Source organism: Monoraphidium neglectum, assembly GCF_000611645.1.
Source record: "Monoraphidium neglectum strain SAG 48.87 unplaced genomic scaffold scaffold00073, whole genome shotgun sequence".
Taxonomy (NCBI): domain Eukaryota; kingdom Viridiplantae; phylum Chlorophyta; class Chlorophyceae; order Sphaeropleales; family Selenastraceae; genus Monoraphidium; species Monoraphidium neglectum.
The window spans coordinates 1-14,450 of NW_014013555.1; the positions used below are offsets into that span (position 1 = coordinate 1).

Genomic DNA, 14,450 nt, shown 5'->3' on the forward strand with positions numbered 1-14,450 from the left:
TCCCCCTCCTGCTCCCCCACCTGAACCCCGGGTCCAGGTGGATCTTCTCCATCTGAAAGTCCGCCCCCTTGTAGCTCAGGGTGCGCGCCAGGTAGCACCCCGTGGCCTGCAGGCCGGTCGTTGGACAGGGTGTGTGCATGTGTTTCGATGGGGGGGTTGGTTGGCTTGGGGGCAGGGCAGAGTTGGAGCAGATAGGGGCCATAAAATGGGCATGGCGTGAGGTTGCGAGATAGTGCAGATCTTGAGGAAGGTTTGACCAGAGATGCTGCTGAAGCCGTGCTGTGCTCAAGACTGTGCATCTTTACAGCTATTGTGGGCTATACCATCTTGCTGCACCGCATAGCACATGCCCGGCTGCCGCCTCGCACGCACAATTGCTCGAGCTTGTTCAACATGTGGCCCCACCGCGCCCTCCGCCCCACCTTGAGTCCCATGCAAAAGAGCTCCAGCGATCCTAGCCCCGCCTTCTTGAGGGTTGACACCAGATCAAAGGTGTCGCGGAATCCTGTGGGGAGTAAGGGGGTGAAGGGCCAGCGGTTGCGGCTGGTGGGGGAGTGAGCTGCAGTATCAAGGTGGCCGGCCGTTGGGGACACGGCAGCAAAGAGGTGAGCATAAGCGCCCTCGCTGGGTCAATAGCATTGCAGGCGACTTGCAGAAGCCGCGGCCCCTTCGCGGGTTGGCGCGGCCGCCAGACTGATCACCTGGTGCCAGCAGCCGCGTCATGTATGCCAGGTGCAGCGGTTCACTGGCCCCCGTGGCGGACGAGTAGAGCACCCTGGAGTCCATTGCGAGGGGATTGTGGGCAGCGCAAGAGGGCCTCAGCGGCCACATCAGGGCGCCTGGCGGCGGGGAAGCAGCCTGGTGGTCCCCAGACGGCGGCCCGTGGCAGCATGCATAGCTGTGTTGCCTCACCAAAAGACCAGGCTTGTGCTGTGAGTCCCTACTCCGCCCCGTCCCTGAGGACTCCCTCACCGCGCGTTGGGCAGTGCATTCTGGATGGCGGCCACCGCGCGGCCGGTCTGCGTGGACTTGTTCTCATCCGCCACGAGGTTCTTGGCGCGGTGAGCCTTGGGGCGTGCGGGCGGGGCGGGATAATGCGGTCGTACAAGCGTGCATCGAAGCCAAGCTGCGGATGAGCTGCAGCTGTGGCACTAGGCATTAGACAGACACCCACTGATGGAATGCCATTGCGTTACTGCTGCAACGCATGCTGTCCGCACCCACTCGCCCTTCTGTACAGAACCTCCTGCACTTGCCCCTCACAAGCAACCCCACCCGCTGCCATGCCCCTCTCCACACCTCGTCAAACACGATCATGCACTCCCCAGAGCCGTCCTCTCCCGCCAGCCACTCTGCAATTTGCCACAGCCTAGAGAAATGGGGTGCAAGGACGCACAACATCGCAGCTATCATGGGCGCATTGCACCGGGAGGCTCGCAACGCGCAGCGCTCTGCACCACACCAGTGCAGGATGAAGCGCCCATCTGGCCTCGCTCGCCCCTGTTGGCCCACCTGCTGCCCTGCTTGACCCCGGCATTGGCCAGAGTCATGGCGGTCTGCTCCAGTGCAGTGAGCGGCTGCGCAGGCACAGTCGCAGCAGTGCCCGCTGCCGTCTGCGTATCCGCCGCTGACTGCGCCGCCCCACGCCCGCGCCCACGGCCCCGGCCCCGCCCCCTCCCGCGACCGGCAGTCGGGGGCGGCTGGCCGTTGCAGGCGCTGCGCAGCGCGTCTGAGAGGAGGCCGCGGCGGTTGCCGGCGTCCTGGCCGCCGATCTTGGCCACAAGGCTGTAAGGGTGTTTCAAAGTGCGGCAGGGTGGGCAGCGGGGCGTACCCCGTCAGCCAACAACAGCGTGACAAACGCCAGGTGTGATTCCCGTTGTGAGTCCGTATCCAGAGCCTTCTCACTTGCCTGACATAAAGCTGGTTCACCTCCAAACACGTCAAACCCACCGCACCTGTATGTGACGAAGAGCACGCCCTCCTCGTAGTGCTCCGACAGCTGGCCCTTCGGCAGAGCCTCCTTCTCCTGCTCGCAGCAGGCAGGAGGATGGGTGGGGACGCATCGCCACTGGGGTGTGATGGCGTGCCCACGCCACCCTTGCAGGCCATGACTAAACCCGCTTTGGGCGCGCGTCTGGCCCCCGCCTCTCACCGGGGGCTGCACCTCCACGCCCAGGGCCCCGACATCCTCCAGGTCACGCCGCGCGTCATAGCGCAGGTCAGTGCTGTAAGGACAGGGGCGGTTGTGATGGGGTGGTGTGTTTGTGTGGGGCGGGGATTGCGCTGGAAGCAGAGGGGTGGAGTCCTAAGGGGTCTCGCCCGCTTGCTATGTCATAGTGTAAAAACCCCAACGCAGCCGGTTGTCAAGCGCTCCTTGGCAGCAGCTGTGAGGGCCATGGGCGGGCCCTTACGAATCCTCCGCCACTCGTCACACCCCCCCACACACACACACACCCTGCATGCTATGGCCGCACCTGGTCGACACCCACAGCACGCGGCTGCCACCCGTCTCAAAGAACTCGCGAATCAGGGCCGCAATCTGCCGCCCCTTGCCCACGCCCGCGCCGTCACCCTGCATTGTTGGGCGTCCGATGGCATGCCCGTGCTGTCGGGTGGGTGCTCGATCATCTGCGCGTGCGCCCTGGTGCCCGTATGCCGCCAAAGCTGTGAGAGCCCATCTCCAACCCTCCACAGCGGTGCCCCCCCCCCGGGGCCCACCAGGAAGAACCCCGCGCGTGCCCCTCCAGGCAGCCGCTGCGCAAAGCGCTGGTTGGCATAAACCACTGTCTCCAGCTGCGCGTTGGAGATCGACGCCGCAGCCACAATGTCCTGGCGGTGAAATTGCGGGTCCGGTTGAGGCGGTGGTAAGGCAGTGCAATCTGAGGTGGCATGCTGTCCCGGGTCTCAGCGCGCGATTGATGATGGTACACGCAGCCTGCGCAGCGCATGGGCACCGGCCCCTGAGTGCATGGCCGCACCTGCAGGTGGTGCTGGTAGGTGACCGCGGGCGGCTTGACAGAGGCGAGGCTGGCCGTCTCGACGATGACGTCCGGGTGAGGCGTGCCCTCCGCGAGGCGCGCGGGCAGGTAGGCCTCGTAGATCTCCTCGTCCTCCTCCGCCTGGGCAGGGGGCGATGGGGTGGGCGTTGGTCCGCGGCATCGCAACCGGTGGGCAAGGGATGAGGACGGCGGAGTGGATCGTGCAAGGTGCGCCATTCCACGGGCCTGTCAAGAAGCTTGCAGCTGACAGCACTGCGCCAAGTGCACCTGTGACTCGGGCTCAATCTCCCTGCCAGGAAGGCTCGCAGCAAACCTAGTCACGAGGCGACAGGCTTGCACTCCCCTTCATGGGCAACATCATCTGCCAACCGCCTTCTGCGCAAGCGGTTGACTGATGCTTTTCCAGATATCCTGCCTCTTGCTGCTCGTACCCGCGGCACATGTGCGTTTTGGCGTCCCCTGATGCTTCCGTGAGATCACGTAAAAAAACAACGGCCCGCTCCACCCATGATGGGGTGCCCACCTCGACCAGCTCCTCGTCAGGGGCTACATCCTGGTCTTCTGCAGGAGCAGCAGGGACGGCCAGCCCCGGCATGAGTCTGGCTGAAGCATGGGCGCCCAGCGCAGCTGCCGCTCCCCCCGCCCTCTGTTGCTGCGCCAGCGCCAGCGCCTGCTGCCGTTGCAGCTGCTGCAGCAACTGTGCCGCATACTGCTGGCCTTGTCGCTGTGTAATCAAAGCCTGCTGTTCCCGCAGAGCCTGCGGGTCCATCCGGGCGGAGTGCGAAAAAAGCACCACGAGATCATGCAAGCGCGCTTGAACCTCGCGGTAAATAAGCTAGATCAGGCGTGCAATTTGCACAACGCGCAAAGGAACGTACACATATGCACCACGGGCCGTTGTTGGGCGTTTGTATTTTTGTAGTGTTGGGAAGGGCGGGCGGCACGTGCGCTAGCAAGCTACGGTATCCCGAGAGGGGAATCGCCACGATAGTCTGCACAGCAAAGGGATGCCTTGTATCATACCGCGGCAAGCTGCACCATCGGCCGTCCGTCATCAGAGGAGATTATGCAGCGCGGCAAGAAGCAGGTTTGTGCAACACTTAGTGTTATGTTACGGCTGGGCGATAGCTGCCCTACGCTGCCAACTGCCCCTACGCCACTCAGCTTGCGCCGGCTGGCCGCCGCCTTCTGACGCACCCGCGCGCTTCATGGCAGGGTCTGTGGGTCGGCCGCCGCGTGCCCGAGGTGGATGAGCAAGGCGTGCCTATCCTCTACAGCCGCTACACCAGCATAGAGGAGGTCCTGCAGGTGTGGTGTGGTGTGGCTGAGTGACCGGTGGCACAGCACTCGCAGCACTCGCTGCAGTCGGTGCCCAGAACGCCGGGGCAAGGTTGACTGTTCAAGTCATTGAGCAGAGCAAGAGCTGCACCCTGTGTTGCCGCAGCCTTCCTGCGACAAAACTTCAGCAAGGACCCGCCGCTCTCGCATGTCGCTCGCCTACAGAATGGCAAGCGTCGGCAGGATGCCGACGGCAGCGCGGCGGCTGGCGTCGATGCGCGCGGGAAGAAAAAAAGTCGACACGAGCAGAAGCAGCAGAAGCAGCAGCAGCAGCAGCAGGCCTCAGGTTCAGAATCAGAGTCACATTCTGATGAGGACGTGCCAGGCAATACGCAAAAGGGTGAAAAGGGCAAGCAGCAGGAGCAGCCAAAGCAACAGCCCAGCAGCAACAAGGAGAAGCAAGAGAAGAAGCAAACGCAGCAGAAGCAGGCCGACAGTGCAGGCATAAACGGTGAGCAACAGCAGCAGCAGCAGCAGCAGCAGCAGCAGCAGCAGCAGTCCAAGGCGGGCAACGCCGACCAGGCGCAGCAGATTCGCAGCGTGCTTGGCTTTGAGGGATCCACTGCTCGGCCGGGCGGCGGGTTTGCGTTCTCCTTTGACGCGGAGGTGGTGGCGCAGGTTGAGGCCGACACCGAGGCGAAGCTGGCGCGGCTGCACGCTATCGACTCGGCCGACAAGGACGGCCACATCCCGCGCAGGGTGAGGGGTGGGGGGTGGGGGGTGGGTGGGTAGAGAAAAATTGGGCGTACGAAGCTCAGTTCAGGTCGGTCTTTGTTGAAAAGCCTGGGGCTGCCTTCACAACGTGCAATGACAGGTTCCCCGCATGCATGCAGCACGGGTGGCTGCAGGGCGACCGGCTCAGCGTACCGAGTGGTTCCTTGCAGACTACGCTACCGCACCCTCCATGAACCCCCGTCCCTTCCCGAAACCCGCACACACCCCTCGCACGCCAGGTGTTTGTTGGCGGCATGCCCTACAGTTACAGCCGGGAGCAGGTGGAGGAGTACTGGTCGTGGTGCGGCGAGATCGAGGCCCTGGACATGCTGACGTTCCCCGACAGCGGCCGCTTCAGGGGCATCGCGTTCATCACCTTCAAGGAGCAGGCGGGCTACGACGCGGCGCTGGCCTGCGACGGGGAGCAGCTGGACGGGCAGACCCTCAAGGTGGGCGGCATGAGAGGAGGGAGGGGGCCTATCTGATACTGCACCTTGCACGGATGCGCCTGTACTAAGGGTGGTCTGTGATTGAGGGCGCCTGCGCGAGCCCTGATGGTGTCATGTGCTGTGCCTGGGCAGCATGCGCCTCAACAATCCTGGTGCCTCATCCTCTCAACCCCAACCCACCAATGGGCCGCAGGTCGATAAGTGCAAGGCGGCCGCAGGAGGAGCCCGACGCAACAGCAGCGCGGCAGCCTACGCAACGACGACGGCCCCTGCGACCCATTCTGATGCAGCGGCGCCGCAGCTGGACCATGCGGCAGACCCTCCAAAGGGCAGCGCTGCCAGCACCAATCGTGGCGGGCCCACGGGCAGCAGCGGCCGGGCGGCCAAGACTCCGGGGTACAACGTGGCGTATGTCGGCAACGTGGCGTTTGAGGTGACGCCAGACGAGCTGCGGGCCGTGTTTGAGGAGTGCGGCGTCAAGCTGGTGCGGTTGCACACGGACCAAAATACAGGGCGATCCAAGGGCTACGCTCACGTGCACTTTGAGGATGAGGCTGGCCTGGACAAGTGAGTTATGAGTGTGTGTGTGTGTGTGTGTGTGTGTGTGTGTGTGTGCGTGCACGCGTGTGTGTGTGGAGGGGGTGTGGGCTGTGTGTACGTGTTGGGGCCCAGTCCTGCATGCAATTGTCAAATTCCTCAAGGTCTCCACGGGTTGCTACTGGCTACAATGATACGGTGGGACGATGAACGGCAGCAGTTGTGATGGCAATACGGTGGCGACAGTCCAGCACACAGGCACGCACACCCTACGCACTGCTCTCGCCCTCTGCCAGCTGGCGCCTGACAATTCTCTCTTGCCCCGCAATATGTGTCCGCAGGGCCATCCAGCTGGACGGTCATGTGATGAGGGGCCGCGGCATACGCGTGTCGTACGGTCAGCCCAAGAAATGATGTGTCACGTGCTTGCTGCCCATGCTGTGGAAGCGTTACGGCATTGACCAACGCTGATGTAATGCTGGAAGATTTGCTGGGATGATTTCAAGGCCGTTGGCAGTCCCTGTTCTGAGAACAGGCAGTTTGGAGTACCATACAGGCCACTTCGTCAGGTCGGCCCAGGTACGCACAATGAAAGGACAGCAGCTCAATCCGTAATGGCAGAAGTGCTTGGTGGAGGCAAGCTATAAGACGAGTGATTTGCATCAAAGTGCAGGGGCGGGACCACTCGTGGCTAGAAAGGGTTGATTGTTGCTGCAACCGGGATTGCTTCAGGGTTGCGACCAGGAGAAGCCTGGCAGTGTACCCCAAACAGGCTGCAAACGCTCAAACCTGGGCTGCTGCTGCTGCTGCTGCTGCTGCTGCTGCTGCTGCTGCTGCTGCTGCTGCTGCTGCTGCTGCTGCTGCTGCTGCTGCTGCTGCTGCTGCTGCTGCTGCTGCTGCTGCTGCTTTCGCCGCATGTGTAGCCAGTGTGACGTGGCTATTCTGCAGGCTGTGTGCAGGACGTGTGTGGAGCCAGGGGTGTGGACACACTCTGCAGTCCTGAACTTGCACTTGCACAGCCAGTGCCGTGCCATCAGGCATCAGTGTGAGGCAGCTGAAGTACTGTAGAGGGCACCCTCAAATAGCATAGTGCAACAGTACGCAGGGCTGCGGCAGCATTTAGGCCTGTGGCGCTGCTGAATGTGCTTGGTGTGCACTACGTGCTTGCAGCTGGCTGGAAGCCCTAGACTTCACCCCACTTGGTACTGCCTAAACGCCCATTGACACACTGCTGTGCAAACTCTGGGGTGTCAGTGTGATATCAGCTGGAACAGTGAGCTACCTATGTTTGCCGGGGAGGTAGTGAAACATGCACATGACAGCCGGTGCGTGTTGTGCATGTTGTGTAACTGCTCTGTTAGTTGCCCCTGCTGTGCCGCACTAGCATGCATTTGTTTGTGGTCTATACGTATACCCAGCCTGGCTCGTTGGCTGATGCCAGGCGACCAACACGCCATGCTCTGGCCGCATCACACCAGCTGTGTTGCTGGTGCGGCTTCTTTGTTCGGAGTGGGCCTGCATGCAGATGCCTTTGTCGTTGCGCTTGGGACTGCCACTGCTTGTGTGAGGGCACAGCAAGCGCCAACACAGCTGCCTGCACCATTGACGGATGACTGGTCGTGCTCCCAGATATGCCCACGTGCAAACACAGCCACGCCCTACCTATTTTGGGTGGTTTTGGTGCCCCACCCAAATAAACCACAGCCTTGCCCGCTTGGATTAATGCAAGCACGCTCAGAGACTGTGAGAACTCCCCCGTAACCATTTAGTGGGCAGCACTTGCGACCAGATTTTAAGGGTGAAACCGTCATGTACCAACCGGAACGGCTGCGATAGGGGCTGCCTGTAAATCGCATATCAGACGCAGGTGGGTCAGGTGTTACCAAGGCCTGCAGGTCGCATAGCTGTCTCGCAACCAGCCGGCACGAGACCAGAACAGCAGCGACACATAAGCCAACCTGCTGCTTGGGTTTGCAGAATGCACAAGGTCCACGAGCAGTGAAGCAGGGCGCACGACACAGCAACAGCGTGCGAGTGCTGCGTTTGCTTGAGGCTGCTGGCTGCTGGTGCTTGAGGACACCGCTCAACGTGCCGCGCTCATCATGCACAGCAACCGCGGCAACTAGTGCTAGGGCCCCTAGTCCGGAAAAAATAGATGCTTGCCAAGCATACAGAACATGATGGTACAAACCAGAATGCACCTGCAGGCTGGGTTTGGGTTCGGCTGCCCAGACCTCCAATGCAGGGTTGGCGCCAGGACAGACCTGCCGCAGCACGCGCGTGTGGCAGGGCAGTGTCGGGCTGCCTGGCGCCCTCCTGACGAGAGGGTGTGCCAGCACAGAAAGAAAGGCAAGACGTGAGACATGTGCCGTATACAAATTGGAGCGTTGGTACAGGCGCGCGATGGGCGCCCGCTGCACGGTGAAGCGGGGCCGTTGCGATGCTGCGATCAAGAATTGCGTTTCAAAAAGGCCCGGACCACCCGGACCACTGGAAAGTGACAGCTGCGTGCATTGCGCGACGCATTGTGAGCGCAAGCGCCAACTCTTGTTGAGCTGGTGCCGCATGCACATCCTTTGTTGCGGGGAGGTGGAGTGGCTGTGTGTGGGCCGGGACGATTGGTACATCATGTCGGTCTGCCAGGCGGCAGCGCATGGGTCGACTGCGGGCTGCACGACGCCTCCCAGGAATGTGCAGAGCAAACTCAATTTCGTCAACAGCACAGGTATGCGAGGAATTCGGCGTGTGCGGCTCGGCTTTCAGGGAATTATACAAGTACAGTTGGCCTCGAGACAAGCCCCTCAAAAGGCGCACGGCCTCTGCCGCGGTGGTGAGGTGTCGCTTGTGCAGCGTTGAGGCAACCGCACCACAGGCGGATCACAGGCGCTGCTTCAGACCGCCGCGACCCCCTTGGCGACGGTCGATGGCTGCGAACGCCAGCACGGGCTGCTCACGCGCGCCAGCTGTGGCCGGCTGCGGCTGTGCAAGGGCGCCCACAATAACGCCAGCCTGCGCTGCGGCCGGTGTTTTCTTGTACATGAAATGCTGCGCCAGGAAGATTGCATCGTACCTGTTTATGTTCGGTGGGGTCAACAGGGCAGGGTGTCATGAGCCAAGCCCTCCCAATTGGGAACGGAATAGATGCCATCGGCATTATCGTAGCACGGTCGTCCCAAGGCACAGTCTGGAGGGGCGCGCGTCAGTATTGTGCGGCTGGCGTTGGCGCGCAAATGCTCACCCGATGCTGAGGCCAGCGACCCAGAGCTTCGCAGGGTTCCCCGTGATGACTGACAGGTCATGACGCGCCAGAGCGTCAAGCATCACCTGCAGGGGGAGGGGCCGGCGTTGTGAGCAGCCGGCTTGCATCGACCGCATGTGCGCTGGCAGGCTCAGCCCTGCACGCACTAAAAGCGGCAGTGCGGCAGCTGCAGTGGAATAGTTTCTGGTATCACATGGCGCACATGAGCGCGCTGAAGGCGCTCGCAGGCACAGCTGCGACCCCACCTGCGAGAACGACAGCACGCCCCCTGCTACGTCCAGCATGACTGCGGGGGTGCTCCAGCCTTCCGTGGAGCCGCGCTGGTGGTTGTGCAGCACCTGGGGCGTGTCTGTGGCGACAAGCGGTGGGGGCGGGGGTGGGGCTGGAGGTGGGTGGCGTTGAGCTGGACCGTGCGGGGAAGGGATCATGCAGGGCTGACTGGCTGCTCGTGTGGGCGCGTGCAAGGCGGCTGTGTGTGGCAGCGTCTGCTCATCAGGACGAAGATGCGGCGCAGCTAGCGGTGGTGATGACTCACACTTGATGACAGTCATGAGCACCTGGTTAGGGGCGGTCGACAGAACCCACAATGAGGGGCGAGTCAGGTCGGATGGGGGCCATTGACACACGCTGCGAATGCGACGCACGCGGCACAGTCGCGCCTGCAAGACTGCAAGCAGGCTGTCGAACGCCGCACATCGTCCCGCGCACCTTGAACCCGCCCAGCAAGACCAGCATGGGCAGCCAGGATGCGCAGTCCGGCACTCCCTCGCAGGTTGCATGGATGTGCGCTGCACAGCCCGCAATTGACAGCACCACCACGCCGCCCACAGACACAGCAAAGGGGCTGAGGACCTTGTCGCCGGGGCGCCGCCACAGGGAGTGCTGAACCGCAACGCCCAGCGTGGCCACCACTGCCAGCGCTGCAAACGAGAAGTCGGCGGCGCTGATGTCAGGCATGGCGCCGCCGTGTAGCGCTGCGTAGGACGCGCGCACGTCGTCGCTGCGGTGTGCGAGGTGGGGAGGGCGGTGCAGGGGCCCGGCCCAAATAAGAGCTGGATGGGCTTGTCAGCGCAGGCCAGTGGGACCTATTCCTCCAACTACCAAGCTAGAGGCCCGCGTGATCGCCGCGCCTACGCCACATCCGGCAGAGCCAGACCCTCCTCCGCTGACCCCAGCCATCCCCCCCCCCACCTGAAGTAGAGGGCCCCCGTGTATGAGGCGTAGCAGAGGTAGCCCACGAGTGAGAACATCACGTAGTCGGGCGACAGGCCGCTGACATCATGTGTACGCTGGTTGTCAATCAACTGGCGGGGGTTTGCATCAAAAGAAGGTGGAATTGGATGAACAAGTGAAGTGGGTGACACGGTGAATGAGCATGCATGCGCTCGCAAGGGGTTGTTTGTGTGCGTCAGGGGTTCCGAACTGTTGCAGCGCGTGATGCAGCAAACCCCTGACGCACACAAACAACCCGTCACTACTGCAGGGGTTGGTACTAATGCAGTGCATATTGGAGCAAACCCTGCCGTGCCCGCACGCATGGTTGAACCTCACTTGTGGCGCAAAAGAGAGGCTCCACGCAGTGAAGTAGGACCATCCCAGGAAGGAGCTGACTCGTTGCACGGAGGGCGGCAGGGCCTCGTCCAGGCCAACACCCGCACCCCCCAGGAGAGCACCTAGGGCTAGCGATGCCGCCAGCGTGGCGATTGCTGTCGCTTCATCACTGGGGGGACCGGCGGCGGCGTTACTTGCGCTGCTGCTGCCACAGCTGCTGCTGGCTTTGCTGCTGCTACTGTGGCTCCTGCTACTGGCGCCGTTGTTGAGTGCAGCCAAGCGGACACAACTGCCGCGCGTACTGCTTTGGGAGGGGTGTACATAAGCGAGACTGCTGCTGTTGTAGCCTGCCCTGCTACCAGCCCATCCTGGCAAGGTTCGGGCTGGCTGCCAGCTTGCGAAGCGCCCATGTGAGCCATGGGCGCTGCAGCGCCGACATGAGGGCAGCGCCGCAGCGCCACGGGGTTCGCCCAAAGACGTTCTGGAGAGCTGATTTGACATGGTGGGGTGCCAAGGTGCGCCTGGGCTGGGCGTCGCTGCACACTTTTTCACAACCGGGAGCGCTGATGATGGCTGTTGTGGGCCAGGAGCTGCGGGAGGGCGCGGAAAAGATGTCGAAGACTAATGGATCTCTGAATTGGTGCCGCATGAACGGACAGGTTCTTCTGGGGAGGGGTGGTCTCGGGATGACAAAAAAACGTGGGGGACACGACCACATCTGAACATCTCACTTTCCGGCATCAAGGTTCTGGCGCCGCTTATACCCTTGATTAACAAAATGGTTTTAGAAACTCTGCACTCTCCTGCAGCCAAGCGCGTTGGCCCTGTCGCTGCGAAGCACACAGATCCTTGGCGGGGCGCTGGACCATTCGACGACCTACTCGACAAATAGCCCCGCTTGAGTGGGACGGAAAGATATAGATGCTACAGGAGCTGAAGATTATATAAAGGTCCTTGTTTGGGGGATCCTCCAGACACCACAGGGTAACGGCGTGCTCCTCAGTGCACGCATGCGACTTGTTGGACTACCGGTAATTCGATGACATCTTTGCTCGTGTGTTGAATTGTCAGAGGGACAAATGGAGGGTGCAGCAATAGTGAGAAAGATTCTTGATCTGCTAGAACAACATGTAGGGGAGAAAAGCAGCAGTTCTAGACCGGGAAGGGGCTACCTGCTGCATGGCTTCACTCTGTTCCTGCAGGACCAAGGCCCTTTTTCGGGTTGACTTGAGCTTACATCATCCCCGCCTAGCCGCATGCGTGTGCCAACCACTGCAGACTTCACCGTGGCATCACCTCACCTCAGCGCCACATAACAACATTGGCATCTGTATGACATGACATATCACAACAAGTGGGACGTTGCTGCCCGTGTGGAGCATTACAATCGTACAAATTGTGCATAGCGCAACAACGGATCCATTCCAGGGTCGCAATGTATCAGACGATGAATGTCAGGCTAAAGCACAGCCTGGCAGGTATTTACCAGCCGGAGTGGCCTATCCAACCCTATGGGCTTAGGGTGGTGCGGCCTCAAAAATGCCAACTTCTCAACTGCAGATGATTCGAGCCTGAACGTCCGCATCATCAGCGATTGCAGCCCAATTGTCCTCGGAAGCGTGAGTGCAGCATGAAAATCAGTGCCATCCCTACACGGCCCTCCTACCTACCCACCACTGACAGGAGATACAAAGCCATGCCACATCTGCGGCTGTCTCGCAGGCAAGGTGGCATGTTAAGTCACGCAGGCAATCAGGCCTTGTGCAGGCCGTGTTTCTCACAGGATGGTGGTCCCCGCATCCAGCTGCAGCTGCATCAACAAGCACTCAAAACCCGACTGCACGGTCAACGCGTCACCGGCTGCTCGCCGGGGTGCTCCTGGCTCCCGCTGCTGCTGTTGGTCCCTGCCTCGCCGCCGTCGCTGATCTGGTCCTCAGAGAGAGCAGCACTCCAGCTCCCGCTGGCGGCGGGGCTAACTCCTGCATGGCCCCCGTTGGCCGACCCATGCGCCGCAGCGCCGCCGCTGCCTGGCCGTCCTCTGGCAGCCCCTATGTTTGCTGCCTCATCCTCGTCATCCTCCCTGCCCCGGAGTACCCTTTCGTAGTACGAGGTGAGGCCACGGTCGTGCGCCAAGCTCTGGCTGGGGGACCTGCACAAGGGGTGAGGAATAAGGGGGCCTTTGCAGGTAGTGCATGCATGCCAAAGATGGCAAATAGGCTGGGCATCTGGACCTTTGCTGAATGACTCGGCCAGCTGGTGGGATGGGGCGGGCAGGTTGCTGATAAGTTAGAGATGCTGCCGTTTGCTATGCCTGCCTGCATTTACAAAGGCTCCTTTCTGAGCCCCTTGACGCAAGCACCCTGCCCCCACCCCGCCCGCCTGAAGTACGCGTAGGGTGTGTAGCGCATGAAGTTGGAGACGCGGCTGGTGTAGACGTCTGGGAACGCGGGAGGTAGGTGGGTCAGTGGGCACGTGCGCAAGATTCATGGGATTGAGCGACAGCATGACACGCGCACCCATGCACATTGAGCTGCAATCTGCCGCTGTCCTGAGCGGTGCAAGCGCTGCTAAATCCAGATTGTCCTGGAGACTTTTGTGTCAACTGGCAGCAACGTGAGGCCCGCATGATCTGCCGCAGCGGCACCCTTGCTGGCTGTGCAGTTGAGGCACCGAGGGATACCTGCCCTGGATTTGCTGTGTCCTGCTCACCGGCATACTTCTCAATCTGGCGGCACAGCTGGCTCTTGTCGTTGAGTCCAGCCCGAGACAGGAAGCCCCACCTGTGACGGGCCACCAGTTGTGAGAGGATATGCTTGCAGGCGGGGCAGCCGCAACCAGGGGTGCAGCACATTGCAAGGCGGCAGGGGCTTTTGAAATTCTGGTGGCACGCCCTGCCGCCAACTTGCTCGTTGTACAACCCCTATTCCCTGCCCCACCGTTTACTAAAGTGGCTGCCGTCCTGCTCCAGCATGGGGCCTATCCTGTCGTCAAGTCTCTCCATAACAAAAAGAAGCTTCGGATGGTTGGGAGAAATGTGACATGCGCATGTGCGCGTGGTGTGTGTGTGTGTGTGTGTGAGAGAGAGAGAATGCGCGCGTGGCGCACGCACGCGAACGCACGTGCTTGAGCGCTCGCAATTCGTAATTTTGTGCAGCTATAGCAGCAGCAGCAGCATGATGACATCCATTACACGTGTCATGGCGGGAAGGACACAATCCAGCCTGCTTGTGCGCAGGGTGGACTGACATGAAACTGACCTCCCAAGATTACACTTGGTATTCTCACCGCCCCTCCGCCCACCACACCCCTCCACACCCCCCCTACCTGGGCCAGTGTCTCATTGACGGCGTCTTCATCCCGGAAGCTGTCCTCGTGGAGGCCATCAGCACCACAGCCCAGCAGGGACGCCACAGGCCCCGGGGATGCAGAGGCAGACGAGGCAAGGGATGAGGAGGACCTGCACTGCTGCGGGCTCTCGGCGTCGCAGGCGGCGCCTGAACCGCCCATGCCAGGTCGGCGGCCCGTGACAAATCGCTGGCGTGCCAGGCGCATGTGGTCAAACAGCGATCCCACCGCTTCCTGTGAGAGGTTCCATGCTTGGAA

The 14,450-nt window shown here is 61.5% G+C and overlaps 4 protein-coding genes across 4 annotated transcripts; 1 reads left to right on the forward strand and 3 right to left on the reverse strand.

The window, feature by feature from the left end:
• Positions 1 to 75: 75 nt before the first annotated feature.
• Positions 76 to 3,768, reverse strand: MNEG_0824 (Protein strawberry notch; the record flags this gene model as incomplete). The annotated part of the gene is made up of 12 exons (XM_014050685.1): positions 76 to 106; positions 373 to 505; positions 702 to 775; positions 973 to 1,067; positions 1,300 to 1,369; positions 1,513 to 1,785; positions 1,956 to 2,026; positions 2,153 to 2,225; positions 2,475 to 2,572; positions 2,719 to 2,829; positions 2,979 to 3,119; positions 3,523 to 3,768. The coding sequence occupies 12 exons, from the start codon at positions 3,766 to 3,768 to the stop codon at positions 76 to 78; spliced, it is 1,416 nt and encodes a 471-aa protein (XP_013906139.1).
• A 297-nt stretch (positions 3,769 to 4,065) lies between these two features.
• Positions 4,066 to 6,451, forward strand: MNEG_0825 (hypothetical protein; the record flags this gene model as incomplete). The annotated part of the gene is made up of 6 exons (XM_014050686.1): positions 4,066 to 4,086; positions 4,215 to 4,307; positions 4,503 to 5,036; positions 5,291 to 5,500; positions 5,694 to 6,067; positions 6,379 to 6,451. The coding sequence occupies 6 exons, from the start codon at positions 4,066 to 4,068 to the stop codon at positions 6,449 to 6,451; spliced, it is 1,305 nt and encodes a 434-aa protein (XP_013906140.1).
• Positions 6,452 to 8,914: 2,463 nt separating this feature from the next.
• On the reverse strand, positions 8,915 to 10,546 carry MNEG_0826 (Cystinosin; the record flags this gene model as incomplete). Its single annotated transcript, XM_014050687.1, has 6 exons — positions 8,915 to 9,107; positions 9,276 to 9,361; positions 9,542 to 9,645; positions 9,832 to 9,853; positions 10,005 to 10,296; positions 10,488 to 10,546. The coding sequence occupies 6 exons, from the start codon at positions 10,544 to 10,546 to the stop codon at positions 8,915 to 8,917; spliced, it is 756 nt and encodes a 251-aa protein (XP_013906141.1).
• Positions 10,547 to 12,692: 2,146 nt separating this feature from the next.
• On the reverse strand, positions 12,693 to 13,848 carry MNEG_0827 (hypothetical protein; the record flags this gene model as incomplete). Its single annotated transcript, XM_014050688.1, has 4 exons — positions 12,693 to 12,996; positions 13,218 to 13,284; positions 13,557 to 13,627; positions 13,784 to 13,848. 4 exons carry the CDS (start codon positions 13,846 to 13,848, stop codon positions 12,693 to 12,695), a joined length of 507 nt encoding a protein of 168 aa, XP_013906142.1.
• Between the last annotated feature and the right edge of the window lie 602 nt (positions 13,849 to 14,450).